The 20,511-nt window shown below is 40.0% G+C and overlaps 1 protein-coding gene across 21 annotated transcripts in view; it reads right to left on the minus strand.

Moving 5' to 3' along the window:
• AKAP9 (A-kinase anchoring protein 9) overlaps positions 1 to 20,511 on the minus strand; it is a 232,724-nt gene that overhangs the window by 80,258 nt on the left and 131,955 nt on the right. For all 21 annotated transcript variants that reach the window (XM_043509321.1, XM_043509325.1, XM_043509336.1 and 18 more), the window contains 4 exons: positions 17,414 to 17,638; positions 14,653 to 14,793; positions 14,086 to 14,189; positions 9,682 to 9,890 (listed from right to left, as the gene is read on the minus strand). In XM_043509321.1, the coding sequence (XP_043365256.1) occupies positions 9,682 to 9,890; positions 14,086 to 14,189; positions 14,653 to 14,793; positions 17,414 to 17,638 (679 nt within the window). The remainder of the gene's footprint in view (positions 1 to 9,681; positions 9,891 to 14,085; positions 14,190 to 14,652; positions 14,794 to 17,413; positions 17,639 to 20,511) is intronic.

Raw genomic sequence — 20,511 nt, forward strand, 5'->3', positions numbered from 1 at the left:
TAAAGGGGAGACTGCAACGGGTCCTACTGAAAGGCGAACTGTCGGGTTGGAGGGAGGTTACCAGTGGAGTTCCTCAGGGATCAGTTTTGGGACCAATCTTATTTAATCTTTTTATTACTGACCTTAGCACAAAAAGTGGGAGTGTGCTAATAAAGTTTGCAGATGATACAAAGCTGGGAGGTATTGCCAATTCGGAGAAGGATCGGGATATTATACAGGAGGATCTGGATGACCTTGTAAACTGGAGTAATAGTAATAGGATGAAATTTAATAGTGAGAAGTGTAAGGTTATGCATTTAGGGATTAATAACAAGAATTTTAGTTATAAATTGGGGACGCATCAATTAGAAGTAACGGAAGAGGAGAAGGACCTTGGAGTATTGGTTGATCATAGGATGACTATGAGCTGCCAATGTGATATGGCTGTGAAAAAAGCTAATGTGGTTTTAGGATGCATCAGGAGAGGCATTTCCAGTAGGGATAAGGAGGTTTTAGTACTGTTATACAAGGCACTGTTGAGACCTCACCTAGAATACTGTGTGCAGTTCTGGTCTCCCATGTTTAAAAAGGATGAATTCAAGCTGGAGAAGGTACAGAGAAGGGCTACTAGGATGATCCGAGGAATGGAAAACTTGTCTTATGAAAGGAGACTTAAGGAGCTTGGCTTGTTTAGCCTAACTAAAAGAAGGTTGAGGGGAGATATGATTGCTCTCTATAAATATATCAGAGGGATAAATACAGGAGAGGGAGAGGAATTATTTCAGCTCAGCACCAATGTGGACACAAGAACAAATGGGTATAAACTGGCCACCAGGAAGTTTAGACTTGAAATCAGATGAAGGTTTTTAACCATCAGAGGAGTGAAGTTTTGGAATAGCCTTCCAAGGGAAGCAGTGGGGGCAAAAGATTTATCTGGTTTTAAGATTCTACTTGATAAGTTTATGGAGGAGATGGTATGATGGGATTTTGGTAAGTAATTGATCTTTAAATATTCAGGGTAAATAGGCCAAATCCCCTGAGATGGGATATTAGATGGATGGGATCTGAGTTACTCAGGAAAGAATTTTCTGTAGTATCTGGCTGGTGAATCTTGCCCATATGCTCAGGGTTTAGCTGATTGCCATATTTGGGGTCGGGAAGGAATTTTCCTCCAGGGCAGATTGGAGAGGCCCTGGAGGATTTTCGCCTTCCTCTGTAGCATGGGGCATGGTTGACTTGAGGGAGGCGTCTCTGCTCCTTGAAGTCTTTAAACCATGATTTAAGGACTTCAATAGCTCAGACATGGGTGAGGTTTTTCATAGGAGTGGGTGGGTGAGATTCTGTGGCCTGCGCTGTGCAGGAGGTCAGACTGGATGATCAGGATGGTCCCTTCTGACCTTGGTATCTATGAATCTATAAGGAGAGTATCTTCCTAGGCCCCCTGTCTAGAGCTGCCCTGGAGCAATAGCATGGAAGTTTTTGATTCGCTTGACAGGCAAAGAGGTCCCAACGAGGGGCTCCTCCCTGGGTGAAGAGATCATTGAGGACTACATTGTGCAGTTGCCGTTCATGGTCTAGGTGTAGTGTTCTGCTGACTGTTGGCTAGAGAATTCTGGGTGCCCGGCAGGTATGCAGCATATATTGTCACCTGGCTCCTGATGCACCAGTTCCATAGCCGAACAGACTTAGAACAGCAGTGATGTTGTCAGAGAGAAGCTGAATGTGAACGGACCATATCAGGGGAAGGAAGGCTTTGCAGATGAGATGGACTGCCCTGAGTTCTAGTATATTTATGTACAACCCAGTTTGTACATAAACACATAAGTGCAGGCCACCATATGCCCTGAGAGAGAGAGGTACTGGCGGACCATGGTGCGAGGCCTATAGCAAAGATGAGCAATGAAGGCCTTAATCGCAGAGAAATGATCCACTGGGAGGAAGACTCGTGCAGCAATCAAATCCAGTCTTGCCCCTATGAAGTGTATTTGTTTGTGTGGGTGTCAAAATAGATACGTCTTCAGTGACGCAGATACCCAGGAATACTAGGAGATTTTGAAGACTGCCGAGAGAACTTTCAGCTGCAAGTGTGTCATGAGGAGCCAGTCATCCAGGTAGGGGAATAGGGAGTATCCTAGATTCCTCCTCTGGGCCACTACCACCGCAAAGACCTTCATGAACATTTGTGGTGCTGTTGCAACGCCGAATGAGAATACCTGAGATTGGAAATGTTGGTGCCCCACCCTGAAATGCGACAGGTAGATGTCCACATGGAAGTAAGAATCTTCTATGTTGAGAGCCATGAACCATGCTCCCCGGTGGAGGTAGGGGATGATTGATGCCAGCGTTATCATTCAAAATTAGGACTTCCTGATAAATTTATCTAGTAGTCAGAGATTGAGGAAGGGATGCTGTCCAGTCATTTTTCGGGATGAGGAAGTCTGGTGAACAAAAGCCTCTACCCTGGTATTGGGGAGGAATGCACTCTATCACACCCTTAAGGACGACAGCGTTTGCTTCCTTTTGAAGGATCAGTTGGTGGGAGGGATCAGCAGCTGCATGGATGACCAGGGATTTGGGAATCAGGTGCATAAATAAAAAAATCGTCCCATCAGCCGGCACAAAATACCTCTCTCTCTCACAGGCGGCAACTTCTCCTGGCATCAGCGGGTGCTCAATCCCGCTCACCCCTACCCCCATTCCAATCCCTTCCCCAAATCCCCTACCCGGCCCCACCTCTCCCCCCCCTCCACAGCTTGTTAGTGCTGGGAGGAAAAGCGGGGATGCAGCACGCTCAGGGGAGGAGGTGGAGGTGAGGTGAGCTGGGGTGGGGTGGGGAGCCTGGCTGCTGCTGGGTGCAGTGCACCCACCAATTTTTCCCCATGGATGCTCCAGCCCCGGAGCACACACAGAGTAGGTGCCTATGCTCCCTCTGCTCTCTTTGGTGTTGGGGTGCACAAGGCTGGTGTGTACCTCACTGATTGAGCTGGTTCTAGGATGGCCTTGTTTATTGGGAGCGCCATTCTTGAAGGTCCTTGTGGTTGGAGAATGTCCAGGAGGCAGTGATTGGGTCCTGGACTTCCTCCAATGGAATCTGCAGGTCTGTGGCCACCCTCCTCAACAGGTCTTGATACTGCTGGTGATGATCTGGCAGAGAGAGCAGGAGGGGGATGATTGCCTCCTCCAGTGACGAGGAGCTCTGGCTGGGACCGGCAGTACCGACTTGATATCCCCCTTTTTGTATACCGACAGTGCAGGAGGGTGTACAGGGGAAGCCTGGCAGAACCCTTGGGATGACTCCAGATGCCTTTTGTATGGGTCCCAGGGCCCCCAGTAGGGCCAGAATGAAGGGTCCACTAGTCTGGGTGGGCCCCTGGGAAGGAGTACCAGGCATCCCTGGGTAGGTCATAAGCAGGAGGATAAGGAGTCTGAGATGTATGTCTGGGCAGTAGGGATGGTGGTGGTGCCATGTCCCAGAACTCCTTGGAGTCAGAGGATGGTTCCATCAGTGGCCAGACTGTTGGTGCCAGAGGGCTGCAGTGCAGTGCATGAGAGATGGGCTTCTCTTGCAAAAGGAGCAAAGGTTCATATTCGAGTGTGGTAGTGTCCTGGATAAGAGCAGGGCCCGAGAGAGGTGGAGATTGCGGATTTAACAGAATCATCTCCTCCACTGTGTGGAATGTCTCAGTGTGGCCAGGGGTCCATGGGGCACCCAGTTGAGACTCTAGAGGGACCCAGTGAAGTTGGCAGAGTTGGTTTATCCGATAAGCGAGACAGAACGGTTGGTGTCATGTTAGCAGCCAGGTGGTCTGAGTGCTTCGGTACAAGGGTGACCGCTGGTAATGATGGATTCCGCTTTCGCTTGGCTTTACCCGCCAGCCGAGGGGACCTTCAGTGGCACTTCCGTGGGATCTGCATTTAATGTTTCATCTGACCAGGTGTGGCATAGGGAGGGAATGCTGAGTTTATGAGCAGTCTGCTATGGGAACCTACTCTTGTATCTTTTGTGCTTCTTGCTTTCATGATGGGGCTTGTCTTTGGGCTTCAGTGCTGGTAGGTTTTTTTCAGTAATTTTTTTATTTACATAATTTATAAAATATATATATTTTACACCAATTTTTCAGTAATAGTGTGCTGTGACACTTTTGTATTTTTATGTCTATTTTTTAGGGCTGTCAATTAATTGCAGCTAACTCATGTAATTAACTCAAAAAAATTAATCACGATTAAAAAAATTAATCGCTATTAATCGCACTGTTAAACAACAGAATGCCAACTGAAATGTATTAAATATTTTTGGATGTTTTTCTACATTTTCAAATATATTGATTTCAATTACAATACGGAATACAAAGTATACAGTGCTTACTTTATATTATTTTTTATTACAAACATTTGCACTGTAAAATGATAAACAAAAGAAATGGTATTTTTCAATTTATCTCATACAAGTACTGTAGTGCAATCTCTTTATCATGAAAGTGCAACTTACAATTGTAGCTTTTTTGTTACATAACTTCACTCAAACACAAAACAATGTAAAACTTTGGATCCTACAAGTCCACTCAGTCCTACTTCTTGTGCAGCCAATCGCTAAAAGAAACAGGTTTGTTAGATTTGCAGGAGATAATGTTGCCTGCTTCTTAATTACCTCACCTGAAAGCGAGAACAGGAGTTCACATGGTACCGTTATAGTTGACGTCGCAAGAAATTTATGTGCCAGATGCGCTAAAGATTCATATGCCTCTTCATGCTTCGATCATTGTTCCGGAGAACATGCCTCCACGCTGATGATGCTTGTTAAAAAATAATGTGTTAATTAAATTTGTGAGTTAACTCCTTGGGGGAGAATTGTATGTCTCCTGCTCTGTTTTACCCGCATTCTGCCATATATTTCATGTTTTAGCAGTCTCGGATGATGACCCAGCACGTTTGTTTTAAGAACACTTTCACTGCAAATCTGACAAAATGCAAAGAAGATACCAAAGTGAAATTTCTAAAGATAGCTACAATACTTGACCCAAGATTTAAGAATCTGAAGTGCTTTCCAAATCTGAGAGGGATGAGGTATAAAGCATGCTTTCAGACCCCTTAAAAGAGCAACACTCTGATGTGGAAACTACAGAACCCAAAGCACCAAAAAAGAAAATCAAACTTCTGCTGGTGGCATCTGACTCCGGTGATGAAAATGACCATGTGTCGGTCCGCAATGCTTTGGATCGTTATCGAGCGGAACCCATCATCAGTATGGACACATGTCCCCTGGAATGGTGGTTGAAGCATGAAAGGACATATGACTCTTTAGTGCATCTGGCATGTAAATATCTTGTGATGCTGGCTACAACAGTGCCATGCAAATGCCTGTTCTCACTTTCAGGTGACACTGTAAACAAGAAGCAGGCAGCATTATCTCCTGCAAACGTAAACAAAATTGTTTGTCTGAGTGATTGGCTGAACAAGAAGTCGGACTGATTGGTCTTGTAGGCTCTAAAGTTTTACATTGTTTTATTTTTGAGTGCAGGTTTTTTTTGTACCTAAGTCTACACTTGTAAGTTCAACTTTCAAGATAAAGAGATTGCACTACAGTACTTATATTAGGTTAATTGAAAAATACTATTTCTTTTGTTTTTACAGTGCAAATATTTGTAATCAAAAATAAATATAAAATGAGCACTGTAAACTTTGTAGTCTGTGTTTTAATTGAAATCAATATATTTGAAAATGTAGAAAACATCCAAAAATATTTAAATAAATGGTATTCTATTATTGTTTAATAGCGCAATTAATCATGATTAATTTTTTTTAATCGCTTGAGAGCCCTACTAATTTTGTAAGCAAGTAGCTTTTAACTGAGGTGAAACTTGGGGTATGCAAGACAAATCAGACTCCTGAAAGGGATGCAGTAATCTGGAAAGGTTGAGAGCCACGGCCTTATACTACAAAAGGCACAGTTACAAAGTTAGAAATAAATGGATCATATTCAGAAAACTGGTGGTGAACTTACTTTGATTGATAGATATACGCCTTTTTCCACTTGACTATAGACAAAGAAAAACCTTATAGAAGAATCTTTCTTTATACGTAGTCTCAGCTTTCACAATTAAGATTTTTTGGATGCAGAAGAGGGTGATGTTTCTTTTATATTTCCACAAAGCTATGGTAAAAATCTTGCAAATAAACATTTCCTCATACTTGCCATTGTTAAAAAAATAGGACAAATATAAGGACTTTTTTCTTATAGAAACACTAATGCAAATGTTCCAAAAGCAAATGCTCTAACAGAAAAGCAAAATAATGTACCACAATAATCACTACAGAAATGCACCAAATAAATGTCAGTCCAGTTCCTACTGAAGGAACTGTGTCCCCTGCAAGGAAGCTTTTGTATTATAATTTTGTAAGAGTAAATTACAGACTGTGCACTCACACATCTAAACCACAGGCAAAAGAGATTAATTCCACAATAATTTTATCTTGTCTATAAGACATGTTCTTTCCTTTGGCCCCTCAATTTCACTCAATTCTTTTTCAAATGCAAGAAGACATATAAAAAAGAATACTGGCAACAAGCTTACATATGGATGACTGAAATTCAGACTTTACTCTTGTCTCTCACTAGTGGGGCAGAGGGGGCACAGACCAATATGGTCCAAGGGGAAAGAATGCTGTGCACCCATCTGTAAAATCCACCTTTAACAAACACAGAGAGAAGAACAGAAGAACTTTGGCAGGAAAGAGACCCAGGCCTCTTCTATGTAATGGAACATTCCTGCACTTTGGGGCCTTTGAACAAGTACACAGTAAACACTAATTATGGGGCCTTCTGCAGCCTTGTACATACTATGATAGCATGTAAACCAGACATGAATTTTTATTGCATCCATCCACTTGGCAAATGCATGCAGCCAATATTTTTATATTGTGTTTTTCAGTATATTTACAGCACATATAATACAAATCACCTCTTGTATAATTCTTGTATGTATAAACAGGAGCAAATAATTAATGACAGCAATGTGTGCAGGGGAAGGCAGAAAGTGTATATATGCAGTTTGAGTGCATATATACACACAGCAAATGTGTGTGTATGACAGATGAATAGCTGTAAACACATGTATGCACACCTGTCTGGGGGAGGGCAGCAAGCATGTGTGCTGTAGGTAGATGAAGCTCACTGGGTATGTGGAAGGAGGGCAGCAAGCATTAGTAGATGGTCTGTGAATATGGGAAGTGGCACATATAGGGAAGTGGCACATGTAACTATGCCTAGTTGTGTTCCAGTCATCACAGAAGATATGATTACATTCTTCACATTTCTCTGGGAGAGAGAATTTGTGAAGGTGCAGTACATTTTCCATAGCTCAAACTGTGCACTGAGTCGGAAGAACATTACAAACCATTGTTTTCAATAGACGTGGTCATTGTAAACTTAAATCCTTTCCCACATACATTACTCCTGAGGGAATTCTGTGCCAAAAAATTAAAAATTCCTCATACAATATTTTAAAATTCTTCAAAATTCTGCATATTTTATTTGTCAAAATAATACAGTATGATCACACCAATTTCAATTATTTTGGTAATTTATTTCAAAATACCTGTCAGATGTATGTCTGTAACAATACAGACAATGAAAAAGATTCAGAAAATGTTTTTTGTCAAATAGATTCCTTACTAGGCATATAAATACAGAACTTGAGTAATTCATTTAAACTACAATACAAAACAGTATTTCCTGCCCACCTTCAGAAGCAGTGAGAAAAATAAAGAAGGAAGAAAAAGAGTAAGTAAATCTAACTAGTAAACAAACAATTATTCTAATTATTCTACCCAGTAAATAAAGCCATCAGATACCGCACTGCTGGGAGCTATGTTGAGAAGGAACTGATTGCGGTCAGGTCACATGCGCTAGATAGGCGCCATTAAAGGCACGAGATGGGGACAGCACATATGCGACCTGGACGGACACTACTGCTGAAATTCTCTGTTCACAGATATAGAAACACACCAACACCTGAAGTGGAGCATGCACAGGGACACTCCTCAAAGAAGAAAGTGTACTTATTCTCAACTGTAACACCGGAATTTGACATTACTGCAGTCAGCCATTTTTTGTGTCCAGCTACTGCTAGCTGAACCCCAAATACTATACAGAAAGGAATAATCTTAGTACTTTGAGAGGCAAGGCCAAACAGCTGCATGAGTGCAGTTTTGCTAATCAGAATGGGAGGTGGGACAGAGAGTTAAAGTACCATGAGAAAGGAAGGAATGTTTGGACAGCTGATCTTCGTTTTAAGTGCTCCTGACATATAAGTTTTATTGTTGTTATGACTAGAAATACTAGAAATGCTTTGATAAGAGATAATGAGTAGTTTACTGAAATTAGGAGAACTGGTGACCCACTAGAGGGTTACTATGGTGGCCTACTAATAGTCACTATGAATTATGTGCTTTGTTTAAATTAGCTATAAAAGATTAAGCAAAAGAATAGATTTTGTAGCAGTCAGAGGAAGCTTTTCTTTGGGCCAGGAGCGAACACCTAAACTTACCAGCAGCCGAGGGAAGGAGGGTCCCTGGAAGCCTGGTTGCTAATTTCTCGAAAACATCTTAGACTTTGGGCAACTATAAATGTTTGGAATACTCTGAACCCACTGCTACAGAGTGAGTGTGTGTGTGTGTGTGTGCGCGCGCGCTTGAGACCTTTAGGCAAAAGCACAGTTATTTGTACCAATCATTTATCAGACGGAGGAGCTGTGTCCCCATTGATTTATTCCTGACACTGCTTGGGAAAAAAAAAGTTAAGTTACCGCTGCTTTGGTTCTGAAAACCCTGGGTAACACAACCACCTTGACAACAGACACGGTGGAAAAGCAACCATACTATACCTCCTTCGCCAATCCATTCAGACTAAGAGTATGGCTACCCTATTCACAGGGGGAAAACGTATCAAAAGACCAGTCAATCTCAGTCATTAGGTCAGTGGTTCTCAACCTATTTACCACTGTGGGCCACATCCAATACTACCTTTATGGCTCTGAGGATGTCACATGGGCCACAGCTCTGTGCTGACTGGACTTCAAGCGACTGGCAGGCCGCAGGTTGAGAACCATTGCATTAGGTTCTCCTGAACAGGCACCAAATTAAAGATGGAAGCTTAATCATCCATTCTGAAATCTGAGTAAAAAGTCAAAACCTCAAAAGCAGAGTCTCTTTCCCCTATAGATACACAGAACAAAATCTGTACAATAGACTACCCTTATTAGAGTAACAAGTTAGAATGTTTATGCTTATGTACTCTTAAGAGTTCATCTCAAAGAATCCCCAGATATTATGTACCAGTACAATTCTTCTTCACCTGCACTAGATGACTACTTCTCGTAAGCAGCACTTTGAGAGGTCACTTAAAGATTTCACTGTTTCAGTTGTGAGAAGTTGCCAGTCTCAAATTACCTCAGACTTTATAAACTTGTTATAAATTGTTCCAAGATGTAACTTGCCACAGATTTAAGGCTACGGGGGGGCAGAGAATAGAAACTATTAAAAGTATAAACAGCAAATAGAAACAGTAAATACTAAATACATCTTTATTTACCATTTGAGTAACCACTTTATAGTATATATTTTCCTAAAATGGAAATTCAGTAATTTTTAATGGTTACTATTTTTTTCCGGTGACATCCACTAAAGAAATTAAGACTCCAGTACCTTTTTCAAATCCCATATGGACACAGGGCTTTACTGATTGCTCGGCCTCTGACTCCCATAGAACAGTTTTAGAAGAAGGAGGGTCTTTCCCAGGTCTATCCAGTAATCCAAGGACATGAAGACCAATTGTTTCTTCTACAGCTACAGTTGTCTTCACAACCTCTAACAGAATCTTCAGGAGTCTGTTGTTAGCCTTCTGTAGAGTATGCCTGTACATATAGATGAAATAGAAACTAATAAAAACATTTTTTCCCCTCACATTCTATTTTGTGGGGCCAAATCCAGGTCCCACTGAAGACTATTTTCAGAGTAGCAGCCATGTTAGTCTGTATTCGCAAAAAGAAAAGGAGTACTTGTGGCACCTTAGAAACTAACACATTTATTTGAGCATAAGCTTTCGTGAGCTACAGCTCACTTCATCGGACGCAAGCTTATGCTCAAATAAATGTGTTAGTCTCTAAGGTGCCACAAGTCCTCCTTTTCTTTTTACTGAAGACTATGAAAGTTTTGCTATTTATTCAGTGATACTAGGATTTGGGTTTAAGATAGGAAAGTACATAAGTCACATAAATGCTACATTAGCATATCTATATTAGTCCATAGTCAATCAATTAAAATATATTACAAATTGTTATATTAAATAACTACAGAAAGCTACAATTATGAGGAAAAACTTCCTAGTAATTCTTTTTTTAAATACAGATAGCAGTGCCACGTTTGTAGGCATTTACATTATAAGCCCTTCCTCCTTATCAGGTTTCATATGTATTGGCCAGTGATGCACTATTGCTCTGTAAAACACAAGTAAAGACTACATGGATAATCTGCCTAGTGAAAACAATGCAGAATTCTCCAACTTGAATATTTGTGTCTAGGTACATGGACCCTTTAGAATGCTTCTAGTGTCTGAAACTACTGCTTCTCACTAGCCTACACGTCACATTGGCTCAACAATGATGTGAGATGTGTACTTCAGACAAAGTACTTTTGGCTAATATTACCAAAAAAGATAAACCATAACTTTTGTCCTTTGCAAAGCAGAGTAACATTAAAGTAGAATTTGTATTAGTTCTGTGCAAAGTTATTGACAATGTCCTTAAGACAGAGTAAAATGTAACCTCACACCAGTTCTGTAAAAATCACAAAACTTCAGTCCTTCACAAAAAAATATTTGTTATCATTTAATAAAAGTGAAGTTTGTCATCTCCTCAACTGTCTTTCTTCCCCACTGAAATACGCCTTTTTGGGCCAAACGCAAAGAATTAAAAAAAAAAAATCCTATTCCATGTGGAGTTGTATGCCAGAAGGCTGATATACCACAGCCACAAATGGTTCGTTGACAATGAAGTATGGATTAACGGAAGCTACTCTGCATATCCACTACCCACTCTGACACAGGCAGGTTACAGTCCTTTTGGATGAACAGTATGGGACCCAACAGCAACATTCTAAGCACTGTGCAGTTCCATGAGCACAAGGACAACCAGAAGGGAACTTCTTTAAAGGACAGTCCTGCTCTGAAAAATGACTATTAAAAATGACATTTTGAGACATCACGTGTGTCAAGAACCACAGGTTTCCTAAACACATTTCTTAATTTACAAGTAAAAATACATTTTTTTCTACCATCCCTTCAAAACCAACCCTTCAAAAACCAGTCAAGTTGGGTCCTTTCCCTTCATACTCATCCATGTCTGTGTTGGCTCAGCAGTGCTATTAGGAGTTAAAAACACTAAACATTTATTTTTGACATTAAATTAAGCAACTATGACTCAGAATACACAGAAGGGGGTGAATGAAATCCTAACCGCACTGAAGTCAATGGGAGCTTTGCCATTGACTTAACTGGGGCCAGTATTTTACCCCAGGAGTAGACTTGCAGAGTAAAGTAAGTAAAGTATTTTTATAATCACTTTAAAAAGCAGAACTATAAAAGTTATTAAAGGTCATGCTTATAGTTTGAGTCTCTTAGAGCAGTGGTTTTCAAACTGTTTTCATTTGTGGAACCACAAAAATTTTTGAATGGAGGTGCAGACCCCTTTGGAAATCTTAGACTTAGTTTGCGGAGCCCCCAGAGGTCTGTGGGCCATAAATTGAAAGCCACTGCCTGAGAGGTTCCTCACATGAGGAAAAAGAAATTTGCTAGTTGCACAACTTGGACAACATGAAAATAAATATTATTGTCCAGCTATGATAATATATGATAATATATGATATATGATGATAATAATCAACGGGTAGTGATCAATGGCTCCATGTCTAGTTGGCAGCCGGTGTCAAGTGGAGTGCCCCAGGGGTCGGTCCTGGGGCCCGTTTTGTTCAATATCTTCATAAATGATCTGGAGGATGGTGTGGATTGCACTCTCAGCAAATTTGCGGATGATACTAAACTGGGAGGAGTGGTAGATACGCTGGAGGGGAGGGATAGGATACAGAAGGACCTAGACAAATTGGAGGATTGGGCCAAAAGAAATCTAATGAGGTTCAATAAGGATAAATGCAGGGTCCTGCACTTAGGATGGAAGAATCCAATGCACCGCTACAGACTAGGGACCGAATGGCTCGGCAGCAGTTCTGCGGAAAAGGACCTAGGGGTGACAGTGGACGAGAAGCTGGATATGAGTCAGCAGTGTGCCCTTGTTGCCAAGAAGGCCAATGGCATTTTGGGTTGTATAAGTAGGGGCATAGCGAGCAGATCGAGGGACGTGATCGTTCCCCTCTATTCGACACTGGTGAGGCCTCATCTGGAGTACTGTGTCCAGTTTTGGGCCCCACACTACAGGAAGGATGTGGATAAATTGGAAAGAGTACAACGAAGGGCAACAAAAATGATTAGGGGTCTAGAGCACATGACTTATGAGGAGAGGCTGAGGGAGCTGGGATTGTTTAGTCTGCAGAAGAGAAGAATGAGGGGGATTTGATAGCTGCTTTCAACTACCTGAAAGGGGGTTTCAAAGAGGATGGCTCTAGACTGTTCTCAATGGTAGCAGATGACAGAACGAGGAGTAATGGTCTCAAGTTGCAATGGGGGAGGTTTAGATTGGATATTAGGAAAAACTTTTTCACTAAGAGGGTGGTGAAACACTGGAATGCGTTACCTAGGGAGGTGGTAGAATCTCCTTCCTTAGAGGTTTTTAAGGTCAGGCTTGACAAAGCCCTAGCTGGGATGATTTAACTGGGACTTGGTCCTGCTTTGAGCAGGGGGTTGGACTAGATGACCTTCTGGGGTCCCTTCCAACCCTGATATTCTATGATTCTATGATTCTATGATAATAAAGCAGCACAAATTATTATTTTATTTTGCACTGGAAACATGTACTTTTAAAATATAGAGCACATCAGTCTGTTCATTTATGTATGATGGATATATAATTATAAAATAAACATTAGTTTATTTATATCAGTACAGTATACTAACTATATTTCATACACTTCATTTTTTCAAAGAATGACTGTGCTTCATTATGATGGGGAGCCAACACCTTAGTGGCCAAGATTACACGTGCAGGCTGAGGAAGGAGACTGGGAGAATGTGGTAGGGTTGGAAGTCAGAAATTAGAGATGGGGAAAATGACATAATTCAAGATGAATTTATGTTTAAAATGCAGCCTTTGATTTTATATCAATAAATGTAATTTATGGAGGTTTTGTAAGAATATTATATTGGTAGCTTAATATAAAATGAACAGCAAAATTTGTGCACAAAAATAGTTAAATTACACAGATTATATTTTTTTAAAATGTCTAAGTTATGCCATGTAGTATAAGCAATATTTAAAATTATATAATGACATTGAAAAATAGGCTATTGTGTTTCTGGTGAGCATCTTTGTATTTATTTATTGTAAAAGTTTACATAAAAAGTTCAAGATAAGGAATATTCAAAGATACACTGGGACACTTTGACAAAAATCAATGTAAAATATATATTGCCCTATATAGTATATGAAATGGATAGGAAAATGTGCAAATATCAAAAAATCCTTATTTGCTATTATATAGCTACACAGAAAAGGCTGAGTTTCAGGTACAGTACACAATCCAAGCAGTATGTAAGGAATGTGTGGCATAAAGCCAAGAAATAGCCTTATAAATTCCAATGATTGGAATATGATTTAAATGCTTGATTCAACTACTTGGACTAAATAGCCTCAGAACATCATTTTGAAGACCATTTTTAAGAAATCCAATTTTATAATTAGTCATTCAAATAAAACAGTACAAAAGTGACAAATTATTTAGCTTCACTCAAAAAGCATCCAGGTTTGGATTCTATATTGACTTATTATAAATTTTTATTGCATATGACTGATACATCAGATAATTATATGATTCACAAAGCTATAAATACAGAAACTTTGAATTAAAGAAAGTCTGGATTTAACAAGTGCAAGCTCTGAATACCTTTCTTTTGAAAGAATATCTGAAGATATTTCTTCAGGCTTTCCTCCTCTGTCTTCACCCTCAAAGGTGTACTCTTTTGATTCAGTTTGCCTTTCATTTTCATCCTGAGTAAGTATTTGCAAAGGCAGAGAAGACAAAAAAGACAAAAATCCTGTCACGTTGGAATCAACATTGTATTCTGATACATGGTTACATTATAAAATTAAAACATTTATGCAAAAATTACATATTGTTTGAAATAAAACTATCCCTTTCCATGAAATTGCTAGCATCCTGGAAAGATGATAAGTACAAAACACATTTTTGGAAGATGTGTAGATGGAAAAAACATGACAGATCCAAGCCAGAGACTGTTAAAATGAAGTTTGTTATGCTAAGCAAACAGATTCTGGGTTCTCTGTTGGATGTTGCTATAGCAACATTAAAATTTGAGTTTACCTAAAGTAAAAAGATAGGTAGCTAAACTCCACCTCCTCATTATTTAACCAACGCATAAGGCAGCAGACAAAAGAAATCCTATTGCATTTACATACCATGGCTCCTAAAGTAGCCAAAGTCCATATTTACCTGTGTTTGTGTACTGTTGTTGCATAGCTCACAATGCAGCTTCTCTCTTCCGGGTACAGAATATTGCTTTAACAATTCTAGTTCCTCTAAAAGCATTCTCTCTCTCTCTGTAACCAAGTTGTCATTCTCCACTGAGACACTCTAAAAATGAAATTTCATAAGGACATACTATCAATAGTAGAAGGAAAGCATTAACATTAGGCAGGTTTTTAATCTTCTGGTATTAGTGATTCCTGGCACTTCCAATACTCAACATATTTTGCACCAGGAAAATACAGCTCCTTTTGTTAAGTGGTTAAAAGCAAATTTAAAACTTTCTGAAACTGAGAGCTGATTGGCCGTTTTGGTAGCTTAAGTATATCTAGGATTTTCATATAAATCTGTAAGTACTTCTTTTAAAGCACTATATTTACACTGGAAGTTACAAGTTTAACTTCATAATAGTAGTATAATATTTAGGATGGAAGATAAGACTACCCAAATAATATGTCCTTTTTATAAAAGATCTTCATAAGGTGAAAGAATATAGTATAATAAACTAATTACAGCTGAGGATAAAAACAGGGAAGGAGATTTCTAATAATCAGGGGAGCAAGACTCTGGAGCAGCCTGCCAATAGGAGTACGGGGGCAAACAACCTAACTCAGCGTTTCTCAAAATGGGGTCCACGGATCCTGAGGGTACTCCAGGGAATCCACAGACCCCACTGATCAACTCAACTCCTTCCCCTCCCTCCCTGCACACTGGAGAACAGCTTGCAGGAGATACTGGGAGGGAGGGGGAGGAGCAGAGCAGGGGTGCACTTAGGGGAGGAGGCAGAAATAGGAAGGGAAGAGGAGGGGCAGGGCTGTAGCACAAGGGTGGGGCAGGGTGGAGCCTTGAGGGAAGGGGTGGAGTGGGAATGGGGCCTGGGGCTGAGTGGGGGCTTGGGAATCCATGAAAAATTTTAAATCTAACTGGGGGTTCTTGAGTTGCTAAAGTTTGAGAACTGCTGACTTAACTAATTTTAGGGAGCTTGATAAGTTTATGAAGTGGATTAAGTGACTGGGCTGCCTACTGGAGACTGGACTTTATGATCAGGGAGGTCCCTTCCTGTGCTATGGTCCAAATTTAGAGGAGCTAGAAGTATTCCTGATTTAATAATTATATATTAATTCTAACATAGATCTCATGGCAAAAACATCCTTTACATTAAAACAGAGAAGCTAAGGACCTAAATTACACAAGTACTCTCTCCCCCCAGTGTTAGAAGCTTCAGCTCCAGCAATGTATAAATGTGAGTGTAAGGCGACAGAAGAGGCAGTGCAAAGGAGGGGAAGATATAGGCATCCCAGAGGAACAATTCCAGTATAATGGATAGGAAGAGGTCCAGAAATAGGCTAAAGGATAAGCAGGCCTGCCAATCACACCCCTGAAGTTGCAGAAAGGAGAAGCAGGCTTACCAGCCACCTACAACCACAATGATTGGGAACAGCAGGTCACTATTACACTCCCCCCCCAAAGCAGACAGAAGATAGATAGAGAAAAACCTAGTATGGGAGGAGCATAAGGCATCAGGTGGAACCTTGTAAGTATAGTGGAACAGAACTGAAGAACTTTAGGGTTTTCCTGTCACTATTTTCTCGTATATTTTTGTAATGTTACATTGTTCAGATGACACATCAAATACATATGCATGCACTGACAATGTAATATGTGAGTCTGTGAATGTACGATTGCACGGATTGTTCTGAGTTTTGTCCTCTTTGTCTGGTAAGAGACAAAATCTTATTTCTGAGAACCCAATAATTAAGAGGAGTTCCTTTAACATACCTTTTTATGGAGATTGTATGGGTTTGAGACACTGGATTCTAAGGTGGCTATACTTTAGAAATGCAAAGAATACAGTAAACATACATCCTTGCCTCTCCCACTTAACTAATTTGTACTTTACAAAGCCAAGCTCCTTACAGTCCAATAAAATCAAGGAGGACATCTTTTGGCTGCCGGGAAGCAGATCAGAGACAGTTCACTCTTGCTCATAATAGTTTCTTTCTTCCCTAGGGAATATTAAGCCTTCTCCCACCAGTGCATGGAAGCTCCTTGCAGCTTCCACAACACCAGATCCAATCAGGCAGACCACAGAGTCTCCTGTAATTTGTACTCTTCTCATTTTACCTGAGACCCAGATGGAAGCAGCATATAAGCAGTGGAAGAGCAGTGTGGACTGGCTTTTTACACCACAAGACAGGACATCTGGCTTGAGATAAAAGGGAGCATGAGGGAAGAAATATGGCATTAGAGGCAATAACAGAGTTAGCTCAGTGCAGGCCACTCTTGGAATGCTCCACTCCATACATGATCCAAGTTTGTACTGTGAACAGTCATTCCTGGGAACACTGTGCCCATGATAGCAGTTAGGAGAGGGCGCTAAGAGAAGCAATGGATCGCTACTCCACTGACAACAATCACTGGGTGGTTCTATTAACGATAACCCTCTGGGACCACACTTACTCAGAGGAAAATTGGTTAATGGAAGCTGGAAACCTCATGCCCTTGACTTGGTAGGCTTCACTGTACAGACAGTGGCAGGAGATCAGCCTGCTAAATGTCTTCCGAGAAACAATAAGGTGGTTGAACTGCTGGAGGCTCCAACCAAGACTAGTCTATGACAGTTTAGGGCTGATTGTGGTGAGAACTCTTTTTTTTTTTTTAAAAAAAAAGCCAAGTTCAGCTGTCAATCCACTCTTCTGCACTGCCCTTGCCCCAGACCCTATATTACCTCAGCTAATTGAACTTTAAGTCTATCAAGCTCTGCTAGGAGTTGTTCTTGATTTTCTTTTTGCCATTCCATTTGCTGCATATGCCCCTGTCTCAATAGTTCTGTTGCCTGCTGATGTTCCTGATATTGTCGTACAAGTTCCTGCCGCATATCTTCCAAACGCTCTTCATATAGCAACAGCTGACCTGAGGTTTCTGTACTGGATGTTGCCATCTCGTGATAGGGCTGTAATATTTGAATTGTTATTAGCATTTTATATGCAGGTACATGTATGAAATGGTTAAACAATTTTTCAAAAAGATTTGCACAAATCAAAACATCTATCATCCAAGAAATCAACTTGTTGCCTGCATCTTGGAATGCTAAAGAATCACATACTCCCCAACTAAGAGACAGTAAACAGGTGTAATGTTCCAAAAAAAGACAAATATTAAGCTCTGTTTAATATTTTGGGGTTGGTGAGAGAGTGCAGGGACTTCATATACGACGTTCTATCCAAGTAATATTAATATCCCTGCCCTTATCTCCAACCTTCCTCATTGCAACCTCCTGCACTCAGGCTTTGCACTTTTATCTTCCTCTTCTCAAATATATCGAAAATGCGACCACTGAATAACCTTCCTTGGACCACATCTCATATACTCTTCTCTATTTCTCTGTACTTTTCTCTTCCCTTTTTTCTTCTGAATAAAATTAACGTTTCTCTTCTTCAGTTTCAAAGCACTTCACAAGTCAACTCCTACCTATAACTCTCCTCTTCTCCTCTCTACTGCTTCTTTTGTTCTCCAAAAGCATCATTCCTAGCTGTTCCCTTTATGTGTGTGACTCACTTCTGACTAAATGCTTTCTCATACACTTTTCCATACCTGGGAGAGATCCCAATTCATATTTTCAAAAGCCTCCTCATATTCAACATTCAAAAATATCCATATGGCCAACTACTTGCATGAGGTACTCCAGTTACAGTTTTTGTTTATATATGAAATGTACCCATTGCAACTACACATCCCTCTGTTTTTGTATCGTAGTCTTCTGTTTTGTCAAGCAACAGAACTGCCTGTGCTCTTATACCTTGAATAGAGATGGGTGAAATTTGTTGACTTTTCCAATTAAATTTTTTCCAGTGAAAAATGCATTTGTGGTTCAACCAAAACATTTTGCAAATTCATGTCCATTTTAGTTAAGTGCATCAGTCCAAAAAAAATTAGGAGGAGGTGCCCTCCCTCCTTATATCCAAGAGCCCCATGATTAGGGACTTGAACCCAGGTCTCACATATCCCAGGTGAGTGCCTTAACAACAATGGTATTGGGTATTCTGAGCTGGGTCTCTCTCAGTCTCTCCTATTGAAGCTGTTCCACTTTGTATAAATAATTAATTTCACTGGAGCAGGGACTGGAACCCAGAAGTTCCCACTCCCAGGTGAGTGCCCGAGAGACGAGGCTATAGAGTCATTACCACTCTCTGGTCCAATGAATGTTTAAGAATTGTACAAAAAGTGCAACAACTTCAACAGAAGAGACTAAGAGAGACCCATTACAGAATAGCTAATAGCCTAGTGGTTAAGGCACTCACCAGGAATAAGAGAGACCTGGGTTTGAAGTCCCTGCTTAAAAGCAGTGATTTGAACTTGTGTCTCCTACACGAGTGCCCTTGCCTCCGGGTTATTGGGAGCCACCTCCTCCATTTTCTGAGTGGTGCCTATGTCCCCTTGTAAATACAGCCCTTCATTTTCTTTGCTTTTATTAAAAAAATACAGTCATAGATGCCAGATCTATTAAAACCAAATCCTTCATTTTGAACACATTTTGTTTGACCCAAAACAATTTTTTTCTCATTTTTCTATTCACTGAAAATTCTAATAAATTTAGGTTTTGGGTTGACCTGAAACAATATTTTCCCCAATTTTCTGGAATTTGCCAGCAAACCAGAACATCAGTTATTCGCACAGCTCTAACTTTTAAGTCTTCAGGACAGTGTATAAAGTATTTGTTTGGCTGAGTTCTCCTATTGTACACTGTTGTTTATAGTGATAAATTAGTATTTGAAAATGTACATTCTATGTTCAAGTGACAACAACAGACATTAGAATATAGATAATGCTTGCACCGTGCACTCATAACAAGAGTCGATCATGCACATATGTTATTTAAAATTATATATGGAGGAGTGCATTTTACAATTCCAATTTTATGCTCTTTAGGACACGATCTTTGTAAAAATATGAATTTCAGATGCTCTTTTCTGCAAATACGTATCTTTACAAGTCGAATACATAACATAAATTTGTTTAGAACTTTAAGCATTGTATAGACACTGAGATTTCAAATAATCTCAAAACACAGTTTCCAAAGAACAAATGCACTACTCTATAAAAAATTATTAAATCTCAATCCAGTTATGAATGAATATACAACAATCCTACCACTCAAAATTTATATACAGTGCTATCAGATTTTAATGAAGACTAGGCTAGCTAAGTTTCACTGGTTCCTTTCTGAAGAGGGTAGATGGAAGGGTTACTTATTTGAAATGTAAAATTTAGATTAATTATAATTCCATCTATATAATGCTTTACAACTAGAGAATCGTTGTCAGACACATTTATTTTTTTCCTGTCTCTTATTCCCTGATATATAGTATTCAGAAGACTCACTATCTTGACATCGTAATCTCTGTTGTAAAAAAAGAAGTGGAAATAACTCCAGCCAATTCTTAATTGTCAAGCTTTCTCACTGATCAGTGGTGCTGACCGTCCCCTAAAACTGAACCTAATGAGCCCCCAGCTGTACAAATATCAATAGTTTCCATCCTAGGAAGAAGAACATACAATTTTGATTAACTCTAAACCCATGAAAATATTATAAAAAATTGGAAAAATGAAACTTTTTACACCAATGTCCATGTTTAGTTACTTAAAAGTGGATTGTGTACAGGGAGGCTGGCTGAGATTTCTGTTACAGACATAACTTAACCTTTTGCTATGAACATTTTCCAGGTACCAGTTTTTCCACATATTTGTTTCAGTTTTCCCTATGACATGTACTGCCTCTGTTTCCATGATTCCAAAAAGAAGTAGGACAGGATAATTTTGCTATTT

This window comes from Dermochelys coriacea, chromosome 2, assembly GCF_009764565.3.
Source record: "Dermochelys coriacea isolate rDerCor1 chromosome 2, rDerCor1.pri.v4, whole genome shotgun sequence".
Taxonomy (NCBI): domain Eukaryota; kingdom Metazoa; phylum Chordata; order Testudines; family Dermochelyidae; genus Dermochelys; species Dermochelys coriacea.